Source organism: Trichosurus vulpecula, chromosome 8 (assembly GCF_011100635.1).
Source record: "Trichosurus vulpecula isolate mTriVul1 chromosome 8, mTriVul1.pri, whole genome shotgun sequence".
Classification (NCBI taxonomy): domain Eukaryota; kingdom Metazoa; phylum Chordata; class Mammalia; order Diprotodontia; family Phalangeridae; genus Trichosurus; species Trichosurus vulpecula.
Window position 1 is genome coordinate 153623615 of NC_050580.1, and position 19525 is coordinate 153643139.

The 19525-nt window shown below is 39.7% G+C and overlaps 1 protein-coding gene across 1 annotated transcript; it reads left to right on the forward strand.

Moving 5' to 3' along the window:
• The first annotated feature begins 1567 nt into the window (after positions 1 to 1567).
• On the forward strand, positions 1568 to 11481 carry FEM1B (fem-1 homolog B). Its single transcript, XM_036735420.1, has 2 exons — positions 1568 to 1842; positions 7220 to 11481. Exons 1-2 carry the CDS (start codon positions 1595 to 1597, stop codon positions 8853 to 8855), a joined length of 1884 nt encoding a protein of 627 aa, XP_036591315.1. The 5' UTR covers positions 1568 to 1594; the 3' UTR covers positions 8856 to 11481.
• The last annotated feature ends 8044 nt before the right edge of the window (positions 11482 to 19525 follow it).

Consider the following 19525-nt stretch of genomic DNA (forward strand, 5'->3'; position numbering starts at 1 on the left):
CTTCTACATTAAGAGATCGAAGGGCTTGGAGTACGATATTCAGGAGGTCAATGGAGCTAGGATTAAAACCAAGAATCACCTACCCAGCAAAACTGAGTATTATGCTCCAAGTCAAAATATGGATTTTCAATAAAACAGAGGACTTTCAAGCCTTCTCAGTGAAAAGACTAGAGCTGAATAGAAAATTTGACTTTCAAACACAAGAATACCCCGAGACTCCTTCTGAGGTCTCTTCCAGCCCCTATCTAGGATGCTAAGACCCCTCCCCTCTGAGCCTCAGTTTCTTCATTGTGAAAGTCGGGGTTGGGCTTTGGGGTGCTGTCATCCACCATCCTGCGCTCTAGGTGGGTGGGAGCTTCCCCGAGCCCAGGGCGGGGTGGGTGCGCGAGAATGAGGGGCAGGTGGGGAGGCCTGCGCCTCCGATGGTGTGGTCCCCCTTAACCGCGGACCGTCCTCCCTGGCCAGCGCCCGCGTCCCCCAGCGCGCCGCGCTCCCCCTCCTCGCAGGTCACATTGCCCGCCGCCCCGGGGCTCCGCTGGCTGGACCTGCAGAGGTAGGCACGCGGGGAGTGCTCTCCACCTCGAGGCGTCGAGGATGGGGAGGGGGCGCGTGCCGGCCCCTGGAGGCCGCCCTTGTGGCCCGCCCGGCAGGCGCTCGGGCGGGCGCTGGGGGAGCTGGGTGCGAAGGGCCGGGGCTGCGGGCAGGAAGCCGGCGCCGGGGCAGGGCGGACTCTGCGTCCCGGAACCTTTCTTCTGCAGCATGCGGTTTCCTCATCGGACAGCATTGGGGGTCGGCACCGAGATTAACCGTCCCCCCTCGGCCTCCGCCCCTTCCCCGCCCTCCTCCCCTCCCAAGGCTTCCCTTCCTCCCGTCGCGGAGTTCTGGGGGCTGCTGTGGCGGCACCGTTCCGCTCCGCGAGCCGGCCCTTCAGTCTCGGCACTGGACGCTCTGCTAATCCCCGCCGCCGCCGGTCCCTGTAGGCTAGTGCAGGCCTGCGCGAGCAGGGCGGGCTCCTGCTGGATACTGGGGGTTGGGGGGGGGGGCAGAGTAGAGAGGAAGGAGGAGCAGCGCCAGGAGCCGGAGCCGGATCCGGAGCCGGAGGCCTAGGACCGGACCCTCTCCGAGCCCTCCCTTGGAGCCTTGCGCTCTCCCCCGCCCCCTAAGCCCTCGGGTCCGCCCGGCGATCCGTAGATTCGGCGCGAGCCCGTTGGACCGCTGGAGGGGGAGAAGGGGAGAAGGGAGGGGTCCGGTCCGAGGCCCGGGGCGACCGCCGCCATGGAGACCCCTTCAGCGGGTGCCCAGCGCCTCGGGGCCTGGGGGCGGCCCTGACGCTGTCCGCCCCGTCGTGGAGCCGGTCCCGGGACATCCCCCCGCCCCCCGCTTCGGCCGTCCGCTGCTCCCCGTGCCCTCGGCCGCTCCCTCCCCTCCTCCGGCCTCCGCTGCTGCCCCCGAGCGGCGGCGGCGGCCCCGTGTTGAATGGGCGGTGCGGAGCCGGGTCTGAGGCGCTGGCGGAGGCGGCCTCGAGGGGCAGGCGGCGGCGGTGGAGGAGACGGAGGAGGCGGCGGCGGCGGCAGCGGCGGCGGCGGGGGCGACCATGGAGGGCCTGGCCGGCTATGTGTACAAGGCAGCCAGCGAGGGGAGGGTGCTGACCCTGGCCGCCCTGCTCCTGAACCGGTCCGAGAGCGACATCCGCTACCTGCTGGGCTATGTCAGCCACCAGGGAGGGCAGCGCTCCACGCCGCTCATCATCGCGGCGCGCAACGGGCATGCCATGGTGGTGCGCCTGCTGCTGGAGCACTACCGAGTGCAGACCCAGCAGACGGGCACCGTCCGCTTCGACGGGTACGTACCCCTGCCCGCGCCCCCCGGGCCGCCCAGCCCCGGGCTGCGCCTCGTCCGCCTCGCCCCGGCCTGGGTGTGTTGTTTGCCCGACAAGTCTGGCCCCGAGGTAGGAGGAGGTGATGTGGTCATCAAATGACATGGTCCTCCATCCCGGGGCTGGGCGAGACCGAGAACTGACCACCAGTGGAGTTGACAAGTCCCCGAGTTTAGATGTTCAAGGTAAACGTTAGCACTCCCTTTGGGAAGGGGGATGTGGAATAGAGGAGGAACTGGTGAGGGAGCGAGGACGCTGTACTTCGTACACTGCTGGAGACTTCATTAGGTATTTCATAGTTACTTGGGCCAGGTATTTATTTTGAAGTTAATTTACCCCAGGTACTCAAATATCTTTCTGTCTTTGATTCTTACCAATTAAAAACAGTCTCTTTAAAATTCTAACAAAATTTACATTTCCCCCCCACAACATTCATTGAATTTTTGGTAGTTCTTCCTCAGTTTTAGGAAGGAAACTTTTCTTACAGGTTTTAGATGAGAGGAAAATAGTTGAAAAAGTTATCGTTGAATGAAATGAAACACTTGAGAACTGAAGCATTTCCCTGGTGTTTAATCGTGTATGGTTAATACAAAAACAACGTGGTTGTAGTATTTTTTATACTTAGTCTTTATCTCTTTAGATAAATGTTTATGATGATGACTTGTCACACCATTTTCAGCGTCTTTCCTTCTTTCTGTCCAATGGCAAATCAAGCTTGGTGACGTGGAAAGAGTATTGGACTTCTCCTAGGTTCAAATCTTGTAAGCTGTATGATCCTGGGCAAGTCATTTGATCTCCTCTGACCTCAGTTTTTTTCCCTGAGGATGTTGGACTTGATGAAACTGTCAAGGTCCCTTCCACCTCTTTACCTCTAGGAAAGCAGAATAACAAAAAGGGGTGTAGTCCCTGGACCTACTTTATACAGCACCTTCTCAGCTACCATCATCCATCCGTTCCAACATTCCTTTCTACAGTGACACACCATTAAGGACATAATTTGAATCTGTTCTGATGAGTTTAAAAAATGGATGAATGAAAACGATATGAAGAGGGTTACTTGATTACTTGTGCATTTCAAGTTCTTCAAAAAAATATTTTGAGGTGGTTTTAAAAAGTAATGAATACCAGATCGAGATAGACCCATAGCCACCTATCCCCCATAATTTATTGGTATCAATGGATATTTTTTGAGACTGTTGCTTTTTCAGTTTCCTCATTTGTAAAATGAAGGTTTTAGACTAAGTAGCCTTTGATTGTCCCTGCCAGCCGTACATCAGTTATCCTAAATCTCAAAAGGTTAGGGTTGTATACTTCATTTAATAACTCATTATGGATCCATTTGTGAATTTATCTAAAGCCTTCTAGAGTGTATACATCTATGTTTCAACCTGTAAAGTTGTTTTTACTAATTTGCTAGACATCATATGAAGCCATTTTGTACTTTTTTATCAGTCATTCAGGCAAAAAGCATTTATTGTGTGCTTGTTGTACTTAGACCTCTCTTTTAGTGTGGAGGTGTGCTAGATAGAGATACCTGGGAAAATAAGATACTTGCCCTCAAGAAAAATGCAGTTTAATTAGAGAGACCCCTTTCTGAGATGTAACTCAGATCTTAAAGAACATGACTTTATTTAACAAATAGTAATCATCTTCCTCTTCCAGGAAGGCTTGCCGTATCCCAGCTGTTTGAGCTCTCCTTTTTTGCCTCTTTTTCACTTTTCCTGTTGTGTGCTTTCTTCCTCCCCTCCCCAATTAGAATATCACCTCCTTGAGGGCAAGTAGGTAAGATAGATATTTGTGTCTGCTCAATTGCAAGGGGAGGACCAGCTTTGGACAATTTATGGGAAGATTAGTATAAGACTTGAACAAGACGAGAGTGCTTGTCTGGACTGTGGCTTGATCTGTAGAAAGGAGTAGAGATGTCATTGTGATCGCAGATTCATTGAAATTTTGAAGCATTTTCCTAATGTCTACCTGACACCTACTGGCGGTAAATAAACATTTATTGAGTTGAATGGAATTGTGTGTAGACCATGTTGTTAGGTGTTGGGTATGATACAAAATTTAGATAGACGTGGTCCTTGTCTTTGTGGAGCTTAGTCTAGTAAATGTCTACGTATTGTTCTGACAATTGGAGCTTGTAGACATTTTTTGCCTACTCATACAACTCTAAGCTCTTTCTGCAGTTTTATAGTCATCTTGACATTCTGCTATTTAGAAAAGGTTAACCCCCATCTCCGAATTTCATAGTTCTATTTTACTGTCTTCTAGACTACTTACAAAAATGTTAATATGAGCAACATGTAAAGAACATGAGGCTCACTTACCTACCCCCTCTGTGGATGACTTTTGAAAGGTACTCAGCAAAAATTTCATTCTTTTATCCAGGTGGCACTCTTAAGATAGATGGCCAGGCTGAGTTTTTTGGTTAATATCCATGCATTGGTTTAGTGTAAATGATGAATGTTGTAGTTGACACTCAGAGCAGTAACCTTTGGAATTTTCTCCCCGTTATATGCCAGTAGATAAAGGAGTAGGACTGAAATGGGTATCAGGAAAGATTTCATTAGTAGGAAGTGAGAAGAAAAATTCTTAGGAGGGGAAACTGTTAAGTAAGAATGTTATAGAAAATGAGCAGAACAAAGGGAGGGTGATATGTCATGTGACCCCTGGAATGTTGTGATGGCTATGAGTTCTGAGGGACTGTTGTTGGGTTGTACTTTAAAAAAAAAGCATGTGGTAGGGAACTTTGTGAGGAAGGGGGGGCAATAAGATGAAGTTCTGACGGCTTTCTTTTAGGTGTTTTGACATCACTAGCACTGATAATTGAAATGAACTTTTATAGAAGGAAGTGGTGAGAGCTCCATTATTTGAGCTCTCTAAAACTAGGTTGAAGGAGTCAGTGAGCAGGGTATACTTCAGAAAACTTATGATCTAATAAATTATTTAATAAATGATTGTTAGTCTTTATTAACATTAAATACTGACCACCTACTAAATAATAAAGTTTTTCCATCTCAGATTCTTGTGATATGAAAGAATTGAGAAACAGACTGAATTTGTAGGCAGAGTATTATCTTCTGCCTTGGAAGTTTTTGACATACCCAGTAAATCCTTTTTGTTTGAAAATTTGAATACTAGCTTATAAAGTCTTGAATCCAAAATAAAATGCATAACCCAGAATTTGCAGTGTAATTTTGGTTTAATTTTAGAAAGCTGATTGTTTTTCAATAAGGACCACATCACATATATGAATTTTCTGTTGTTAAAAATACTTGTAGAACTGTATTTGAAGCAATGTGCACTTTTGAATTTAAAGCTAATTAGCATAGACCGAGAAACATCCTTTGTATAACCCACAGATGTAGTTCCCTATAATCTGCCTCTTCTCTATTATACTTCAGATTTAGATATTTCTAAGTTCTCCAAGGCTTTAAGATTTATAAAGGGATAGCCTTTTATGAAATATTATGTAATAAATTTTATATTCATTTACCGTCCCTCATTTTCTTTAGATTTCCTTTTTAATCTTAACCAAAGATATATAATTTAAATATATCTTTTGTGATTTGCAAATAAAGCATCTTGAGCTGATGCAGCTCAAGGAGCAAGCAATTGAAATGACAATGAATGACAAGAAAAATTTAAATCAATTTGTTTTCATCATTCTAAGCTTTTACATTTTGCATAACGTGAAAGTCAATTTTAAAAATAGATTTCCAGGCTCATGTTCCTAATAGTTTAAAGTTAATTAGCTGGTATGTAATAAATTTAAGGTAACAGTACTTCTGGATAAATCCGATGATATTTTGAAGTAAGATTTTCTAAGAAAATGTATATGAAATGTAATGATAAATTTGGGGATATGTTATGAGAATGTATTTTTTAATGGTAGAATGTTATTCAGTAAAATTCAGTTATGTGTTGAGTGAGTATACGCTTGTGTTCATTTCAAATAAGTAAAAACATTTTTTCTTTAAAGCAATTTGTTTCCTTTAATCTGTAAAGGAAAATTCAGAAGCTTTTTGCTTTTGAACAGTTTGTTTTATCCTTTGTTAGCTGAAGAAAATAGTATAAATTTATTATAAAGTTTGTACTCTATTTGTAGTAAAATTATAGTAGATTTTGTTTTGCTCCTATTTTGGATTGGTAGTAATATCCATGGTAGTGGAGTCACACATTTTTTTGGTTTGTTTTTTAACTATGCTTAAGGAACACAATTTGACTGGTGGTACTAAATTAATGATATAGTGAGATGCTTTATAATCAGGCTTATTAAGTATGTAGTTTTAAAAAACTATGTATCATGATATGACAGTAAATTTTACCCTTTAATGTTATTTTTCTTATTTTCTTCATAAAAAATTAATTCTGATTGGTCTAATTACAGTAGTGTTCTTGACAGAGTTTGGAATTTTCATATAGAATCTTACCTGTTAGGTCTAAAAGTCATTAACTCATAAATTGGGGAAATTGGCCGCATAAGTAGAAAAAATGATTTAGCAAGCAAGAGGTCCAATGGCTAGATAGAAGATAGTTTGAGCTCACTCATATTTAGGCTTATAAACTCCTTATCTAGGTCAGGAGGACCTGTTATGAACTGAGGTATGTGGTATGAGGTATCCTTTGCTGTTTATTTTCCAGCCATTAATATTTTTCCAAAGGTAGTTTGACTTTTGGGGGAAGCTGGAATAGGAAGAGTTTGTATATTCCAAACTCTTTTTAAGGAAAAGAGTGGTTGTACTGATTACATCTTTATGCTCAAGTGTTCCTGGTGTTGCAGGTTGTGTTAAGGAATTGGGTGGCATTAAAACTGATCTTTGGAAAAGGAAGCACTGAAAAAGAGGAAGATTGGCACCCATCCCTATCTTGTTTCCCCTATGTCAGCCTCAGGGGAAATTGTGTTAGGTAGTTGTTGATCTCCAGAAATAGTTGAAGATTTACTGTAGGCTTTCCAGAATTAATTTTGATTTTGCCATGGGGAAATTTGAGACTCAAGTCATTTTTCAGGGCTTCAGTATATTCATAGATAAGTTGAACACTGGCCTAATACATTTGTCTTTTTGGTGTGGAGGAAAGAGCAGTTGAATTTGGAGTAAGAAGACATTTATTCAAGTCGCAGTTCTTCTACCAGCAAAAATGACCACGGCAAGTTATTGAACCTTTCTAAACCTCAGTTTCCTTAGCTGTAAAATAAGGGGATTCTGTCCAGCTCTAGCTGTATCTTTTGGTTTTACATAGGCTTTTCTGTAGGATCTTTCAAAATGTGTACCATTTAAATTAGGAATTTGTGTTGTACTCGGAGGTATTGAACTTCTAATTGTTTGCCTTTTGCGTTTATAGCTATGTCATTGATGGAGCCACCGCCCTCTGGTGTGCAGCAGGAGCTGGACATTTCGAAGTTGTCAAACTTCTAGTCAGTCATGGAGCCAACGTGAACCATACTACAGTAACCAACTCAACACCCTTGCGGGCTGCATGTTTTGATGGCAGATTGGACATTGTTAAATATCTGGTAGAAAATAATGCCAACATCAGCATTGCCAACAAATATGACAATACCTGCCTTATGATTGCAGCTTATAAAGGACACACAGATGTGGTCAAGTATCTTTTAGAACAACATGCAGATCCCAATGCCAAAGCACATTGTGGGGCTACGGCGTTACACTTTGCAGCAGAAGCTGGGCACTTGGAGATCGTTCGAGAATTGGTAAGGTGGAAAGCTGCGATGGTGGTGAATGGTCACGGAATGACTCCGTTAAAAGTAGCTGCTGAGAGCTGTAAGGCAGATGTTGTTGAATTATTACTTTCTCATGCTGATTGTGACCGAAAAAGTAGAATTGAAGCTTTGGAACTTTTGGGTGCCTCATTTGCAAATGACCGAGAGAACTACGACATAATGAAGACGTACCACTATTTATATTTAGCGATGTTAGAGAGGTATCAAGATCGTGAAAACATTATTGAAAAAGAGGTTCTTCCACCAGTTGATGCTTATGGAAATAGAACTGAATGCAGAAATCCTCAGGAACTAGAATCCATTAGGCAAGACAGAGATGCTCTTCACATGGAAGGCCTGATAGTTCGTGAACGGATTTTAGGCTCAGACAATATTGATGTTTCTCATCCTATCATTTACCGTGGGGCTGTTTATGCTGATAACATGGAATTTGAACAGTGTATCAAGTTGTGGCTTCATGCTTTGCATTTAAGGCAAAAAGGTAACAGAAACACTCACAAAGATCTTTTAAGGTTTGCTCAAGTTTTCTCACAGATGATACATCTGAATGAATCGGTAAAGGCCAAGGACATAGAAAGTGTTTTGAGATGTAGTGTTTTAGAAATAGAACAGGGGATGTCTAGGGTAAAAAGTACTCAAGACGCTGATATCCATACTGCCCTGGACAACTATGAATGCAATATTTTTACCTTTTTATATTTGGTGTGCATCTCCACCAAAACACAATGCAGTGAGGAAGATCAGTCAAGAATTAATAAGCAGATTTACAACTTGATTCACCTTGATCCCAGAACTCGAGAGGGATCGAGCTTATTGCATCTTGCTGTCAACTCTAATACCCCGGTAGATGACTTCCACACAAATGATGTCTGCAGTTTTCCCAATGCACTTGTCACTAAACTTCTTTTGGACTGTGGTGCCGAGGTGAATGCCGTTGACAGTGAGGGAAATAGCCCCCTTCACATTATTGTTCAGTACAACAGGCCCATCAGTGATTTTTTGACCTTGCATTCTATCATCATTAGCCTAGTGGAAGCTGGCGCTCACACTGACATGACAAATAAACAGAAGAAGACTCCGCTAGATAAAAGTACAACGGGGGTGTCTGAAATATTACTTAAAACTCAAATGAAGCTGAGCCTTAAGTGCCTGGCTGCCCGAGCAGTTCGGATTTATAACATTAACTACCAAAACCAGATCCCCAGAACTCTTGAAGAGTTTGTTGAATTTCATTAGGTGACTGGATATGTAAAACCTTTAAATGTGGTGCTAAAAAAGTAAAAGACTTTAATCACAGACAATAGAATTACGTGTTTATAAATTCTACTTCTCTATCCACTACCCTTCCTTACCCTTGGTCTTATCCTCAGTTCTATATTTGGTTCCTCTTGCTCAGACGAGTCAATTACAGATAACATCCCAAGGAAAACCTTGGTATAACCATAATATAGTATCTTTGGATATTGGTCAGGTTACCTCTCCCTGCCTCTTTTTTAAAGGAACAAATATTTTGTTTAATTGTACTAAGGTACATTTATGATTTGCAGTTGATAATGTTTTAAACAGCTATGTACAAAGGTATTTCTGTTTAAAAGCCTATCTCAACATGTGATCTATGCAGCAGTTTTGAGGATTTAAAGTTTTCTTTTGGAGAAAAGGAAGAAATAGAAAATAACATGATAAAAGTAACCCAGTGATTCAATGCAGTTGCCCATTGTGGTTGTCAGTTCACACTAAAACAATTGGCAGACTTTTTTTTTCCCATTCTTCCAGTAATCTTTCTTTTTTGAATGAAATATAAACAATACATTAAAACATGAGGATTTGGAAAATACAGGATTAAATTATTGTGGATAAATACTATGCTAATCTAATAATGGTTGCAAATTATTATATTTCAGTCCATTGAAATTGTTGTGCAGTTTGCTATGTTGAATGTGAGAAGGAATGGTAACAAAAACCGATTTGAATCGAACCAATTCCTTTTAGAGAACATTGGGCTTTCTAAAAAATAAGCAGGCTTTTGTTCTTGAACTTCTTTTCCAATAGGTTGAGTTCTAAAATTCTTTGCTGACATTTTCATATAATTTGTGCAACTTGGAATAGGCAGCATTTGACCTAGAATTTCCAGTAATATATGAATTATGAATGTTAGCCTTTATAATGAAACAGATTGTCACAACATGATCGTAGGTCCTGTTTCACGCCACCTACCTTCACTCCTCACTTTACCCTCCTGTGGTGTCTTCCTTTTGAATATGAAAACCACTTTTCTGGAGGAATAGCTAGTGCCTCCCTAAGAAGATGCTTACGACAGGTGAAAGGGAACCTGGATACTTTTTAAAAAAAATGTTTCTTTTATTAGTCTCTGACAAGGGTAGAAAAATCACAAATGTGGTGTGAAATGAAATTTTTTTATGATGAAAAATGATTTGTATAATGTTACTTTGAAAGGGTACTTCTGTCTGAGAGCTACAGATTTTTCAACAACGGAACATTATATTTGTTTTGACAGGCTACTTGAAATGTTTGTTGATTGTTTTTAACTGCAATTTTTAAAACTGTCAGGTTAAAAGAATATTTTGTGATTAAAAAAATAGTAGACCAGAAATTCAGAGGGTGAGTTCACATCTGAAATGTGAATTTAGCTTGTAATAACTCCATTTTCTGTGTGGTGCCAAATGAGTTACTCAGCTACTATAAGTTGGATGTGTAACTTTTGTTTTAATGAAAAATGTTTTGGTTTGTCGCAATTCCAAATCCTCAAATGAAAAAAAACAACTAGTGTTTAATTTGTGTTTTATATATGTATGTTGCCTTGTGTGGGGTAATAATAAAGGTTCCAATTTAAACAGCGTAGAACAGAATGACCAAGCCAAACTTAACCACCTGGGGCCTTAAATAGTGCAACACCACAAAATGAAATGCTTGTTTTTTTGGTGGGGGGAGGCAGGGGAGGGATGTTAATTCTTTTTTTCCTTTCAAGAATGTTTGGGGGAAAAAAGTGCAAGGTAATTTTACAGTTATGGCAATTTTGTATTTTGTGTGTCTTTCTGCTTTATTTAGAATTGTATGGATTATGAATCGGGCAACAGTAATTATTTTCTATTTTGCTAAACTAAGATTTTAAGAGAAGAGTTTTCAGTCTGATGTGGTATGAAGGAGGTATTTTAATGAATATTAATTTAAAAAATCACAGATCTTGATTCTACCAGTGAGTAGGTAGCACTGGCCCTTGTTTTTTGGTGCTCTGAAAGAGGTTACAGTTCCTAAAGAGGATTAGTCTACACCTTCCTCATTGTTAGGATCAAGCACTTTATATTACAGACTTAAGGACCTTCTTGTTTCACAGTTCCAAGGAGCAAATCTTGCCATTTATTTGGTGATATTATTAATGTTGATAAGCTAGTAAGACACCAAAATTAAAAATAGCAAATATATTGCACTTCTTTCACTGTATTTGTTTTAGGAACTTATTCTGCCCCTTTTCTTGCCCTGGACCACAACTGTTTTATACTTTGCGATTTTATGGTGTCCCTATAAAGTAATACAAATGATTAGTTATGGATACACAGGCTTCTATAGGTTTTAATAACCCCCAGTTATTTTAAAAAGGGAGGACTGAATACTGAGAAAAAAAACAAGGCTGTATTGATTACAATGCTGGCAAAATAGGAGAAGGATATTTGATAACGTTTGAATTGCTTCAATGTTAATTGGTAATTTCTGTACTGTTATTTACAGTAGAACTTCATTGCACTATATTGCTCAGGATGTAATTCCAACTTGTAAAATAAATTAAGATATGTATTGTAAAATATCTGTATAAAACCGTTCTTGGAACAAGTGATCTATAAGCCTGTTTTTGCTTTTCTTGTTTTGTTTTCTTCGTGCAGCTGATATGAAGTATGTTTGGCTTAACTCTTCCCAAACTCTCTCAACTTACAGGAAAAAAAAAACCACCAAACAGAAAATAAAGCTGGTATTTATTGGTACCTTGGCTTTTTTCATACTGCATGTTGCCCATAAGGATGTCTTGTTTGGTCAATATTCTTTAATACTATCACAGATCTCAGAATCGCTTTGTGCTGCTCAGCAGTTGCTATACATGTTTGCACACACTAACGGCCTAGACGTACTTTCAGAAACCACAAGAAACTTGTTGGGATTTTGCCTTATTTTAACACATCTGGTAACAGAATTTTGTATTTGAATGGCTATTTAACCTGAAGTGTGGGAGGGTGTGAAGAAAAGGTCTGTCCTTAAAGCTGAAAACATGGGTTCTCCAGTGCACAATTTGGATTTTTCAAAAAGAATTGGTGTTGTCTTCCCAACAAATAGCCTTGAGCGTGCCACCTGATCCCAGCTGCTATGTTGAATGGGAGCTTTTAAAAATGACTGTCATTAAGCTTTGATTTTTCTTCTCCCTCTGTATGTGGTAAGAGGTTTATTTCCTTATACTGGAAATTTAATGACAACTGGTAAATTTTAAGGATGTTCTCATTATACATTAACTTTGAGTAGCGAGATTTTTATTAGATGTTAGAGGTTTTTAAAGAGACGTGTGTTTTGGAGACAGTACCTATGTAACAGTTGATAAATATCTTTCAAAGAGAAACCTAAAGCAAACAGAATACCTACCCAGTGGCCAATTCTTCACTGGAATCGAGACAATTATTTGGATAGTTCAAGCCACTTCCTTTTATTTGTACTTTTCAAGCAAAAACAGTTTTTTGGGAAAAAGGCCTAAATTATCCACATAATTGCATTAGACCTCCATTTTGCTGCCAGGAAAGCAGCTTGTGGATGAATTAATAAGAAGATAAATACAGGTAAAACAAATATAAAGGGTTTATTTTTAGGACAGCTTGTTTTTGTGCTTAAAAAATTACTGTCGAATATAATCAGCATGTCAGTGAACAGCAGATAACCCTTCCTTTTCAGCCAAGGTACTAGAACACTAAACAGATCCCTTTGCCATTTGTTCATTGGAAAATTATTCTGCAGTATCTTAGTTCAGCCGCCCTTTGAAAAGCTATGGAGCTCAGAGAAAGATTTTCTAAAAGCAGAAAATTGCTAATAGTTTAATGATAACTCCTAAGAAAGTATGCCAGGTTTCAAGGCCATCTGTGTGGTAGGCTTTTTAGCAGAATTGCTCACATTTGGGTAGAGTACTTACTGTTTGCTCCCCTTCTTACATGAAGATAGAGCTACTCTTCTAGTCTTGTAAACTTTCCCTGTTCCGAGATCTACAGTAGGTGTTACGCTGGGACTGGTGGGAAGAAGGTATATTAGTTTGTAAATTGTAAAATAAATATTTTACTGTATTCATGTTAGGATAGTTGTATTTCAGTTTTGTATTACTGTTTTAGGAAGGTACAGTGACTTTGTAAGTTGTAGAGTGTATCCTGACATCTGTGTGCCAGGTTATGATAATGCTAATGATTAGCACCTTTTCAATTTTGGTCTCATGCTGGGAATACAGGGTCCAATATGTTGTAGAGGTCAGGATCTAAATCAACTAAATGTTAAGAAGGCATCAGTGGAGACAAGATTAAGCTTGCAAGCTATAAAGTGAAAAAGTCTTATTTTAAGTTTGTCCTTATATAACATTGTTTATGGCTCTTAAAGGCCTCTTAAGAGTTGGAATGTTAGGAGAGCAGGGGAAATTAAAACTGTTCTTTCCTATGTTGTGTACCTTTTCTTTGCTGCAAAACTTGGGAGTGGGAGAGACAGGGAAACTGTACAGGCTGAATCCCATCCCTTTTGGAAAGAATCTTTTGTCCTCTGGCTTCAAAATTGCCTCACCCTTGATACCCTGTTAAGATGATCTGCATTGCTGTACTCCAGTAATTACACTGTGATTTATAACTTACCAATGATGTCATTCTGTTGTGCACTTTTGTCAAATTGTTTACCCAATTTTAATAAAGAGAGTAAACCTGTCAACTGCGCTAGAGCCCTGTTGATAATTTATATACTGGATAGTAATTTTTATTCGAGTTTTATGATACCTAGGAACGCTTCCATTCTTAATCACTTTTATGCAAACAGATGGCTTGAAGAGCTCAACTAATTAGGAAAATAAAAATGTTCTGTAAAGAAAAAAAGTACCTAATTCAGTAAAGATAAAAACTTTTTGAAGGTGGTCATCTTTTTTCAGAATGCTGTAATTGGGATCACTTATGTGACAACATGATATTCAAAGTGGCCTTTACAGCCCTTTTCTCAATCTTATAACAAAGAAGGACATCTCACATCCAGAATTCAGTTTACCCTCCAGTTAGGCTGTCAGTTTCTGGTCATAATAGCTACAGGAAGCATCTTGATAAATCTTTCAAAAGCATTATCTGATTTATTAAGTGATGTCTGTTGTGTTAATGTAGCATATTACTAGACTAATAAAAAAAATTTTGGCTTAGTTCCCTCCATATTCCTAACTCCTAGGTTTTTTTGTATGTGAGTTGGATAGTGAATGAGATTATATAATTCGAACCTATAGTCAGACTTTAAGGGAAAAACAATTTTGAAAATATAGTCTGCACATTTGCCATTTGTCGAAAGACTGGTCAAGTTGGAGAACAGGATTGGAGCTTTACTGTTGTATCTGAATCAATGGGAAGATATCTCCAGCACATAATCTGTAGTTTGATTTTCAAAGCCTTATTCCACTTATAATGTTCCTTCTCGCCCCTCCCCACCCCCCATCATTCCTTTTTCAAAGCCAATTTAGGAACAAGAATAAATTTTACATTTGATACAGCCTTTTTTTATATGAAAGTTCACAAAGTTGCTCTCAGGCTGATCTGGAAAATACCCAAGTGACACTCTTATTGGTCTATTTTGTATTTAGGAGTTCTTGAGGGATTGTGGAAATGCAGCCCTGGTGAGACAGGTTGGTTTGCGTTTGTGAGTAGTTTTAAAAAAATACTGTAAATAGGTTTTTTAACATCAATTTCCCAGCAGTGGGAAATGTATCTTAACATAATGTCAGTCCTGCTTTTTATTGAATATAGTGACTTGGCTATGTTCAGTGTAGCTTATATAAGAAACTTTTAAATGCAAGGCCTCTAAGCGTTCTTGCCTAGTGGGAAAGTTTTCACAGTTTTTCTGTGCCTCAGTTTCCATCTGTAAAGTTAGTAGAATATATACCACCATTACTGTATTATGGTCAGTTAAACTGCCTCTAATGTCTTAAGTGCAGTACGTAGTTGATATAAATGGTAATCTGAGAATGATTTCTGGGGAATTTTAGATCCTGAGTACCTACCAATCTACAATAGAGAACTTCTGAACTATAGGCAGAGGTGAAAAATATGGGCTGGCCAGTCTTTTGGCTAGAAATAAGGGATCATTCAATATTAGTGGCTGTATTCACTTAGCACAAAAGAATACCTTGTGTCAGGGTTGAGTATGGTTAGGGAGAAGCCTGGCCACTTAGTGCCTAGTATAGCAGAGATGATGGTTTGTATTGAACCATTATACTAGAAAGAAAATACAAATAAGCCAGCTCCCTCTCAAGTATAGCTTTTCTGGCATTTTCATGGCATGCATTTCATGGCATGAAACTTGTGGCACTGACTGATGATCAGAGATAAGGGAGGATTGTACCCCAATGCTTTTGGACAAAGATCGAGGCAGCACCCAGCTTTTACATCTGCATACAGCAGTGTCCTACGTGTACCACAGCTGTCCCTTCTGATGTGCGAGGAAGAAGTTAGACTCATATACACTGGGAATGAGTTTGGGGAGTTGAGCAAATGACTTTTTGCAGCTCTGATTTTTTGGGTTAGATTTCCCTTGTTTCTAGAAACTATCTCAGAGTTTCACAGTTGTAAGGGACCTCAGAAGCCATTTAGTCAAACCCATATCTGAAAAGAATCCCTGCTAACATACTTAACAGTGGTTATTCAACCTTTCCTTGAAGTTGGGGAAACCCTCTCACTACCTCCTGAGGCAGCTCATTCCACTTTGGGGCAGCTCTGATCCTTGGGAAGTTTTTTATGACATTAAGCCTAAAATTGGCTCTTTGCAGCTTCCATTCATTGGTCTTGGTTTTGCTGTTTGGAAATAGGACAAGTTTAATTTCTCTTCCACATGACAAGCACTAAAGATTCTTAAGGAAAGTAATCATGTCCCCTACCTTGTCAGTCAGCTTTTCTTCAAACTAAACATTGCTAATTCCTTAAAGCTCTCCCCTTAAAACACCATCATCTCTTATCTATAGATCTGTTCTTAAAGGGTCTTCTGTCTTGTGTCCATTAGATAGAAAACATTTATGTCCTCTAAAATGTCTGATTTCGTCAGTTTGGTTACTCCATTAGCATAGATCACAATGCCTTAGTCTTTATGAGTTGATGACTGAGTTCAGGAATAGGAGAATAATAAGAGTTAACATTTCCCAATGGATAAGTTGTTCCCCACTTTAGTACTTTTTAACAAGGAATTTTTTTCCTCCACAAAAAAATTTATCACCTAATGGCCAACCTTTTGTTGATGAGCTTTTCTGAAATGAAATACATTTTTCCTCAGACAGTGTTTATATACTACATCACTAGGTCCATACTTGAGGCTTTTACAGTTCTGTAAGACACACCAAAGCTTATGTTCTGCCTTTAAAGGCAGAGCCTTTGTAGGATCAAAGATTTAGATCTGGAAGGCCATCAGAGGCCATCTAGTTAAACCTCTTCATTTTAAAGATGAGGAAATGAGGCCTACAGAGGTGAAATAGCTTGTCTGAAATCAGGTAACAAGTACCAGAATCAGGAATTGAGCACAGTCCCTCCGACTTCAAGTATGACTTCCTTACTCTGCTTTCAAGCCTCCTGGATTATCAGCATAGCATAATAAGGCATCAAATTTTAAACCTAATGAAAGAGGTAGTTATATATAACATCAGTAGTACTTCACATTTGTATAGCATACTAATGACTTTTTGAAAATTTATGTTCATAGCTTCTGGGTGTACTTCTCCCTCCATTCCCCCCCACCAATATCCCAACAGTCTAAACTAGACAAGACAGTTAAACATTGCTTTAACTAAGGTGGAGATGGTGACGTGAAGGCATTTTTCAAGTCCCAGATTGGTCACAGTTCATCTCCATGGGGGATACTAGTCAAAGAAGGGTTACATTTGGGGAACAACTTGTAATCCATTAGAAGATAACACTATGTAGGTAATATTTGTTGCATTAATTCTTTTCCCCCCAAGAAATATTCTGGGAATTGGAGGAAAATGTTATAAAAATGAGCGCAAACTCTCTATCCTGAATAGAGCACATGTTAGAAGACAAAGGTACAGTCAACTACATCAGCTATGGGGCTATGTCCCAACTAGTCCTATTACCAGATGTTTAATCTTTGATTTGGCTCTTGGTTTCTCTTTCTAACATGGTTACCATTTAAGAATGGAAGAACGGTTTGCTGATTTATCCCATGATAATAGTGAGAGGTAAGTGTGTATCATCCATATGATTATGATTCTTTGTTCTCTGTAACTCCCTTTGTGTGCACTCTTCCTGCCTCAAAATGTTGAAGAAAGTCAAACTTTTGCATTGATGATCCTGAACTTTGGAAGGCTTGGTAAGAGCAATGGTGAACTCTGTTTAATTAAACCCTGTCTACTGAAAGTAACTATAATAGTTACAGCCATTATTCATTCTCCTTCAGCTGTATTTATCAAATTGTCGAAGACTCCCTTCTTAAAAAGAACTGTTACTGAAGATCTGAACAGTTAATAGGGCTGGTGGAGTAGAGTGGATGGATGCTACCTGTCTGAAAAATTACCTTCTCAGTTGTAGTGCTATGGTGTGACTAGAGTTGATTGCTATTGAAGCAATGTAATCACATAATTCACCCCCCCTCCCCATTTTGACAATTAAACAAATCAACACAGTAGATTAGATAGCATAATGAATCAAATCAAGTATTCTTGTATGTGGGGGTGAACTCTAGTTGCCCTTGGGAGTTCTCAGAATACACCATGAGCAGGATATCACAAAGACAACCTCTGTGTCACAAGAGAACTATACTTAAAATAATCATATTGTTTAGAAATTAGGGGATGTGTGTGCGCAGATTATTAACGTTATATAAAAAATTACCATAGGGAACTCATTAAATAGCTGTTACTATGTGTAAAATAGAATTAAACTTATATGCAACTTTTCAGGAGGGCACCCCTTGTATAAAATGAGGCCCACGTAGAACAGATAGTAACATGGCCAAAATCATTGAAATTAAGGTTGGCGGAAAGTAAGTGAAGAATCGAGTCACTGTGGTAGCACTCCGTTGGTGGGGAGAACAAAGGCTAAACTTCAACAGAGGATAAATTCAATAATGGTAGTATAGCTTAAACGTCATGACTATAATTAGTTTAAATCTAAAAATGATATTTGATTGCATTTTGGCCAGTCCCACGCATATCCATACCATGCATGCTAAACCACTTATACATAGCTGCAAAGTGAATCAATATCCATGGGGTCTAGCTGAAATCAAAACAGCCCACTCAGTTTCAGAGTTCTGGACTAGTCAAAAGTCAGCCATAACATGCTGTACCAGCTTATTTGGGGAAGCAGTTTCGGTGTCCTAAAGGTAAGTTAAGAGTGCTAGATTAAGTCCTTTATGATAAATACCATCCCAGACAAAGAAGCCTATGTAACAAGATATTCTTCCCAGCCTGAGCCTTTAGTCTGCTTGTTCTGAGGAATGTCTTATTCACAGGACTCTTGTACGACAAAAAAAGTTCTAACTGGCTCTTGAAGTTGTTGTGGGAGACAATTTTTATGTTTGACACACCTGAACTCTTCTTTTCATAGCCTACATCTATATAGACCTGCCAGAATAACTAGTTTAAATTATTTACAAAATTTGGTCAGACTGCTTTTTTTCTCTCATGGGAATGACTCTACTATTTGTTTATGTTGGAAGTTATTTTGATGTCACATAGGGAATTTTCTTTGGTTTCAAGAAGTGGTGTCCTTATGTCCTGGCTATTCATTTTGTTCACTGAGAAACCTTTTAGAGCTACAGGTACTTATATTTGCACAGCCATAGGAGGGATTTCTGGCTCTGTTGTGTATGATATGAAATGCCACTTTTTGGATGTTTGAAAAGGAGTGTGGCTGGGACAAGGAGGGTGAGGCAAATAAAGCTAAGCATGTTCTTCTTTAAACAAAGTCCTGGTATGAAATTGTGTTGAAATATCATAGCTAAAATGAAATAGTTAGATCCCTTTAATAGGTCTCTATACTGGAGAGTATAAATGTTCACTATTCCTTGAAGGCCAGGGTTAGACCATATGGTCTCTCATGGTTCTTTCTAGTGCTCTGATTTGATGACTTCTAATAATGCAGATAGGTGCAAAATAAATGCTTTCTTTTGAAGATAGGTGCTGCCTTTTGAGACCAAGCAAAATCTGTTTAATCTTTATTCTGTATAATCTTTTCAATATTAGGAAATAACTAAAATGTTACCCTACACAGAGATTGAAAGTTGGAAGAGACCTCAGAAACCTTCTGATCCAATCCCCTAAATCCTTTTCCATGCAAAGTCTCTCCTGTTTTCTAAGTTGATTCTTATGTGGCTTGGTTTTTAAAGCCCCCTTGCCATCTTGGTCATTACTGGAGTACGGAGCTGACACTGGGCAAAACAGCTCTGAATTTTGTGATATAATGTGTGAAATGAGGCTCTGGACTAGACAGATGACCTTTGAGCAGCCATCCAGTTCTGAGTTTCTGCGGCTTTGTTAAAGGTAAGGAAATTGACAGCCCTTTTTATGCCGTCCCTCCTATAAGGGAAAAAAATGACAGATGGAGTCAGGGTCATCCTGATAGAAAGGACCTTGACCCATAGGATATTAGATCAAAACTATTGGTATCTTAAACATTATATTTTTTAATTCT